Consider the following 7,835-nt stretch of genomic DNA (forward strand, 5'->3'; position numbering starts at 1 on the left):
GAGTCAGGTGCAGTGGCTCACGCCTATAATCCTAACACTCTGGGTGGGAGGATCACTTGAGCCCAGGAGTTTGAAACCAGCCTGGGCAACATAGTGAGACCCCATCTCTACAAAAAATCAAAAAATTACCTGGGCATGGTGGGGCATGCCTGTGGTCTCAGCTACTTGGGAGGCTGAGGCAAGAAGATCACTTGAGCCCAGGAAGTCAGGGCTTCAGTGAGCTGTAATCACACCACTGCACGCCAGCCTTGGTGACAGCGAGACCCTATCTCCAAAAAAAAAAATCCACATCAGCCGTGATTATTGAGAGCTTCAGAAAGATCACCAGTGGTGTCCAGACTCATTGAGGAAAGCTCAGGCTACTGAGTGACATGACTCCCTTAACCTAAACTCAGCCTTGGGAACATGGTGAACCTTTCCCAGCCCTGATATTTGGTAAAACGGGGAACGTAGTCCTCATTTGTTGGCCAGAATCACAGCCTTTGCTATGCCTTCTTGGCTTCTCTAGACACTCTTGTCTCCCCAAATGGTTCCTTGCCACTGGGAATCTGCCCACCTTTTGACAGACAGCTGTGCTGATGGAACATTGCTCAAAAACTTGAGAACTTAGTAAGTCTCAGAAAATGGGTTAAGTCGTGGTTAATGAAGGGAAGAGGAAGAGGAGCAACATGGTAGTGCAGGGGAGACACGGGCCTATTTTAACCAGGGTTCCCACAGCGCTTGTGTGGCACTCCTGTGTGTGTTTGTGGGGGCGGGTGGTATGGGGATGTGCGTGTATGGTTGTCACTAGAACAAATTGTGCAGCTGTGTGCCTTGATATGTCAAGGTTACCATGATTTATAGATCGTATGTCCAAATTCACAACACCAATCCAAGAGAGGAGGGAGAACTACAGGAGGAAGTCTTGGCGACAGGGCTTTAAGAATGTGTTTCAAGTTTAATGCTTTTAACATAGGTGCCTTGATCTTGTTTCTAGAAAGCACTATAGAAGATATAACCCAAATCCAGATTGCTGTCTGTAGCTGGCCAAACCCATGTGAGGGTGAAGGCGGGGTTTGTGTGTGTGTGAATGTTGTTATGGTTGTTTATAGTTGTTGTGTTATATCTGAGCTGTAGGAGAGTATTTTACAATAAGAGGTATGAGTTCTATAATTCCAGCACTTGGGAGGCCGAGGCAGGCAGAACACTTGAGGTCAGTAGTTCAAGACGAGCCTGGCCAACGTGGTGAAACCTTGTGTCTACTAAAAATACAAAAATTAGCTGGGCATGGTGGCGGACACCTGTATTCCCAGCTATTTGGGAGGCTGAAGCAGGAGAATCGCTTGAACCAGGAGGCAGAGGTGAGCCGAGATTGTGCCACTGCATTCCAGCATGGGCAACAGTGCGAGACTCCATCTCAAAAAAAAAAAAAAAATGTATAAATATATGAATTAGACATAGAGAAGCCTTTCTCTCTCTTCCCTCTGGTTGTCTCTCCCTCTCTGTCTCACACTGGATATGCACCCTCTGGGTTTATTCTATTCAGCCGTTCCACAAATGGAATTTCTGCTCTACACAAGGCATGTGTGTGCTTAGTGCTTTCAGAGCCATGGGTGTGTGGTGTGTCCTCAAGACACTTGGAGTTGAGTAAGGTGGACAAAATAAAGAGACATAACCATATTATAATGCTTTATGTAATTAATAACAGCTTCTGCATGTTGAGCCATTTGCTACATGTCGGGCCAATTACCTCATTTATCCTCACAACAGTCCTCTGAAGTTGAAATGTTATTGCCCCGTCTGCCAGCAGGTTACCTTCTTAGGTCGTGAACATTCAGACTCACAGATGACCATGGGCCACAATAGGGCACTGGGCCCGTTCAGAGGATGGAGGACAGGCCGCCTTCTGCAGGCACCCTTGCAGCAGTGCACATGAGAGTCTGTTCAGGTGCAGAGGGGTAGGAGTGGAAACCATCCTGGTAGAAAAGCCTCATGCCCTACAGAAGCCAAAGCTCTTGCAACATGCTCTGGGCATAGCTCCCCAGTTCTCTGCAAGGGCCATGCCCAGCTACAAGATCACCATGCTCAGGAAGCCTAAATCAGGATTCTTGGCTTCCTATCAGATAGCTACAGGTTCCTAGATCCTCCCAGGCTGTGCAGTTCACCAGTCAGAGGTCATTCTTATATAGTGTCGCCTGGTAACGTGGTTGACATACTGTCTTAGCAGGTTACCAAATTTAGCCAAAGATCAGACTCCCATGCAGAAAGGGAAAAGACTTATGTTAATTCCTTACCTACTCTCTCATTCCCATTTTACAGAGAATAAACCTGAGATTCAGAGAAGTTTATCAACTTGCCTCAAATTACATAATAACCCAGCCAGGATTTGAACCCTGGCCTCACTCCAAATATCATGCTCTTAACTAAAATGCAAGATGTAAAAATTTTTTTCTACCCCCATAAGCATGTCCGTGTTTATTTTCCTATTTGAAACACTAGTTTGAATTACTTGCCCTCGAGAACAATCAGCCTTCCTGGAAGCAGCAGCCTGTTTATCCTGTGGCTTTGCCACTCCCTGGCAAGCTGCATACCCCAGTGTGAGACGCTCAGCACCATGCGAGTTAGCAGTTCTTCTTAGAATAATTTTTTTTAAAAAAGCACTAATTCTTTGCTTTTCTCTGTGAGTCTGTATTTTTAGTAGAGGTTTATGAGAAGGGGAATAAGAAGTTTTAAGGACAATAGAACCAATTTTGCATCTGAAAATAAATGAGTACCTGGCTACATGTGCAAACTATTCTCTTTTGCATTGACAGTCCTTTTTAAATCACCACTATGCTATAGCATAAAACCTAAGAGCTCAAGGCAAAGCTTTATTACTAACGTCAGTTCAGCATATAAAATTCAGTTTGTATATCTGCATTATATTGCAAGAACCATTCAAGAAATGTGCCATCCATGTTCCAAGTATAAAAATAGAAATTTTAAGACAGCGTAACAATATTACTGTTGTTTCATTGGGTATTTAATTGACTTCAAGCTTTCACCAGGTATTAGAACTATCTGTTGACTTCCAAAACTTCATCATGTAGTGAGGAAAAATACTAAGGAATTTTGTAGACAAAATGTGAAATAGGTTGGGTAAAATACCATGTTTAAGTGCAATGCAGTGAGTTTATGATAAATTGTATTGAAATAGTCAAAACATAGTTCATGCGGAAGGTGCTGGAGAGAGACCTTGAGGGGCCTGGAATGTTCTGTTTCTTAGCCTAGGTGGTGGGGACAGCTGTGGTTTTATCATCTGAACGCTATCATACATTTATGGACTATGCTTTCTATGGCAGTTTTCAAAAATGCAGCTGACAAAGTTTGCCTGCCAATATGAAAAGGTGAATGTTCTTTAGGTGGGAGATACCATTTCATAGATTGTTTTGAATCTCATATTACACAAATTTACAAAATGGTAGATTATACAGTGAGAAAAGAATGAAGTTTGAACATTACCAACATCAGAGAAGCATTGGAAGAATAACTCAAGTTTCCAAAGTGAAACTATCAGGAAAAGTCACCTTTCTCTTTATGAGTAATAAAATTAGAACGTAAACAGATCATCAGTGGTGACCTCCCTCCTTGTGCTGCTCTCTTCCCTTCTGGAATCTTCCTGGGCAAATGTATGCAGTTCTGTCTGTGTTTCCTGAGGCGGGCCTGGCACTGTGCTAGGAACTGGGGACTAGAATCCTTGCCTTCATGATGAGGCAAGCAAGGCCTCAATTAGCCAAGAAGAGTTTTTAAACCCAAATAACAATATGAGAATCAAAGTAATACAAAAAAGAGAGTTTTCATGAGGCCATATATGTTAGGTGGCAGTTAAGTGGTACAAAGAAATACTGCCAACCTGCAGATAAAGGAAGCGCTGTCTACTTAGGAGTGGTTGGGGAACTTTGAGGATGTGTGGGCTTCCTATGGGTAGAAAAAAAGAGAGCAGACCTTCCAAGAGAGGAAATCTTGTAACTGAAAGCATTACAGTGGGTGCAGATGTATTCTGTGTGTATAAGCTTCCTGGCAAGGAGGATTTGCTAGGGAAGAAGTGAACCTGACTTTGAGGAACCTTAAAAATAACAAGCTAGAAGATAATTCCATTGCATTGGAAAAGGGAAGCTATTGTGAGTTTTTGAGATTGGGACTGACCTGTGGCCAAGGTCCTTTTCCAGGGTCGGGCATCTGTGAAACTCTAATGAATGTCGTGAGTCCTCATGCTCTATACGTGGCCCAGGTTCCTTACCTTCTGTTGTTGTTTCAGATTCATGACAGATGCTGCCCGCCGAGAGCAGGAGTCCCTAAAGAAGAAGATTCAGCCGAAGCTGTCACTGACTCTGTCCAGCTCAGTGTCTCGAGGGAATGTGTCCACTCCCCCACGCCACAGCAGTGGAAGCCTTACTCCCCCCGTGACCCCACCCATCACCCCCTCCTCTTCATTCCGCAGCAGCACTCCGACAGGTGAGTGGCTTGGCCCTACCGCCTTGAGGAGGAGGAGAGGAGAGAGGAGAAAGAGAAAGTGTGTGCGATGTGCTGGGGTCAGAAAGGGGCTGGGGACAGATGATGACACAGACCCACCACATCATCAATTCTTTCACTAGTCTCTGTATATTGATTCATTCTTCAGTTTATTACTGAAGAAATATTTCTAGATTATTGTTAATATGCATGCGATAATGGTTTTGTAGATTTTTTGTCAATATATTTCCCATTTTTACTGTGCATACCCACATACACAACATTTTTAATGGGCTCTACAATAATATATATTTCATCACCTGATTTACAACTAAATATGTTATGAACACTTTGTCTTCTAAAACAGTTAAGATCATTACATATTTTAGAGAAAACAATTTATTAAGCAGTCTTGGAGAAATTTAGATAGAATATTTCTTCCAAGGAGACTTCATTGTTTTTACAATGCCTTGAGAAAAAGGGGGAGTCCTTGTCTTCTCCAGGTTTTTCTGTAAATAGTGGAAACTTGCCCTTCAATTTAGCTTTTTCACTTGCTTCTTTATACCCACCTATTCTCCAATCAAGTAATCCATTTTATTTTTCCCAGCCCATCTCTCCTATGTGCCTCCTCTTTCATCTCAGTCTCCCTGACACACATGGATGTCCACTACTCCTGCACTCTCATCTCCTCTCCTCCCCTCCAGGTCCTCACCTTAAAGAGGCTTCTGTCCTTTTAAGGATACCGTCTTCATTGATTTGGATTGACTCTGCTCAAAACTTTATCCTCAGTTCCACATTAGGATTAGCCTGTAATAATCTGAAGACAAAGTTCAGTTGTTTAAAAAATTTATTAGTAAGAAAATCTTGGTAGAGTTACATGTATCAAGAAACTAGGACTTCAGCTGGGTACTGTGGCTCACACGTATAATCACAGCTCTTTGGGAGGCTGAGGCAGGAGGATCACCTGAGGCCAGGATTTCAAGACCAGCCTGGGCGAAATGGCATTTTCAATGCCTCGTAAGTGCCAGAAACTGAGCTACTGAGGTGAGCAGAGAGAGGCCCTTTTCCCTGACCACAGGAGCTTACACCTGTTGGAGAATGTTGGCATTCTAGAGGCCAAACAAGATCACTTTTGTCTTCCTCTCCTAAGTGTGGAAATGATTAAAAAATAAAACAGCAGTCACAGATGAAGAACAAAATATCACCTGTATTACATAAAGCTAAACCACAGAATGGAGCTTGGATCTGTAACAATTGGGCTTCCTAGTATGTCTTCCCAGAATTCAGTTTATTTCCCACAGTGCACTTCTCAGCTTACCTCAGGGTGGGAGCTGACCAGACTGCACCCTGGACCCTGAGCAGAGCGTGTCCAGCCCTTCCTCCCTAGTTCGTGCTTCATTAAGTCACTGTTCCTCCTTGGGCAGGAGTGAATAGAGATGGTGGAAGAGGTCCCGCATCTTTGTGCTGTTTGAGAAACAGAGAGATAGCTCTCTTCCCCCGGTGGGAGTAATCAAATCAATACACAAATAAATATAACCTTGTAATCATGGCAAGTGCTATATAGAATTCTGTGACAGGAGGGCATCCAGAGAGAAGTTTGACCCAGGCAGGAAAGGAGTCAACTTAGTAAAGAGGAAAGGTGGAGCAATGTCACAAAGGGAACATTTTGCAAAGGCTCCATGGAGGGGAAAAGCCCAGCAGGTCCCCAGTACTGAAAGCAGGCCAGGTGGCCCAAGTGTAAGATGAGACTCAGAGGTAGGTGGGGACTAGGGCATTGGGGGTCTTACTCAAAATTTTGGTTGAATCGAAGAGCAAAGAGAAGCCACTTGTAACTACACCATCATCTCCTTAGCCATGATTAAAATTGTTTATCTTCTCTGACAGTTTATGTATCTCTCTGTCATCCATTTTCCACTGTGCAAAGTGTGTTTCAGAATACTAACTTCACAAAATACTAGTTGGGGAAAAGGGATTTCCTAGTAAGTTTGGGGAGATGATGAGTTCGACAAAGTTAAATGGATTTCTTTAATTCAGGGCTTTAATATGCACTGTTAGTCTCCAAAGGGAGGATTTAGTAAACTTAGATGCTATGATTAGGGGACCTCTTTCTCTATGGGGCATCTCAGGGTTGCCCCATACCAACACAGGGTATCTGTCATGGTTGACAGATACCCTGTGTTCAATCAGGATTGAACATTTTGAAGACAGGTTAGGTATGGGAGATAGACCAGAGTTCCTGCCTGAACTTCTTTCTTTGCAAATGTTACCTTGGGCAAGTCACTAATACCAATTATATAGATTTTGTATCAAAGTTAAATGTGATAGCACACATATAACACAGTGCTCAGTAAATGTTCATCTCTTTCGTCTGGGGTTTTCAACTTTGTATTTTAGGAACAGTATCAAGGTCATTCTTCTAGAGGACGAACCAGTTCATTTGTGTTAGGCATTTATCTATTTCCTTGAATAGACCACCATGTTTCCCTTATATTTTATTTTGTGAAGATTGACTTTCCAGGATCTTTGTGTGACATTTATGTTGTAAATCTAAGGAATGAAAGAGAGTGAAGTGTAATTCCGCAGTCCTCTTTTCTGGGTATTGCTATGATATTTATTCATGTATAATATGAATTATGGAGGCAGTCTCCAACTGGCTGTGTTTTATACCTGAAGTAATATGGACTGACTCATGTCCAACACCAGATAACTATGACTGCCCCAATTAGTGACGGGTGCCTAGGACCCCCTGAAAATAAAGACAGTTTAAAAGTGAGAGTTTATTATTTTTCACGTAAGAATGTTTGGAAGAAATGGAATCATTTCCTTTCCTTCAGACATAAAGAAATCTTTCTGACACCTTGGCTATTTTAGCAATTTCCCATTGAGAGAATTAATTTATGTTGTGGTAAAGATGTATCATTTTCAATCTGTCAAGATCATTGGTAAGTTATTTGCTGCTGGAAGAACATTCCATGTAAACATCAAAAATTAGCAGGGGAAATGGTTTCTTAAACCCCTACCATGTACAATTTTGATTGTGTACATTTTTCAGTGTTTGGAATGTTATTTTACCTGTAGTTAGAGAGATCAGCTTATTTTGCCTGACTAATGTGGTTTCAGTCACTTTCATTGCCAGGTTATAAAATTCCACGTTTCTACCCCTTAAATTCACTCTTCCAAGTTCCATATTCATGGTGCATTCCCACTTCAGAAATAATAGTCATCTTGTAGGAACTTCATTTATAAAATGTTCTTTAAGGTTTATTTTCTTGACAATACTGAATTAGAGCTCAGCTTTATCCTAGACTTTTGAGTATTTCTTTGGTATACTTGGAATCAATGTTTGTTTTGCAGTTTTTTTTTTT

General features: G+C 42.1%; 1 protein-coding gene across 2 annotated transcripts in view; it reads left to right on the top strand.

Annotated features, from left to right (window-relative positions):
- The window catches only part of JAZF1 (JAZF zinc finger 1), a 271,472-nt gene that overhangs the window by 194,056 nt on the left and 69,581 nt on the right, over nucleotides 1–7,835 (top strand). For both annotated transcript variants that reach the window (XM_011972251.1, XM_011972250.1), the window contains exon 3: nucleotides 4,277–4,473. In XM_011972251.1, the coding sequence (XP_011827641.1) occupies nucleotides 4,277–4,473 (197 nt within the window). The remainder of the gene's footprint in view (nucleotides 1–4,276; nucleotides 4,474–7,835) is intronic.

Source organism: Mandrillus leucophaeus, unplaced genomic scaffold (genome assembly GCF_000951045.1).
Source record: "Mandrillus leucophaeus isolate KB7577 unplaced genomic scaffold, Mleu.le_1.0 Scaffold128, whole genome shotgun sequence".
NCBI lineage: Eukaryota > Metazoa > Chordata > Mammalia > Primates > Cercopithecidae > Mandrillus > Mandrillus leucophaeus.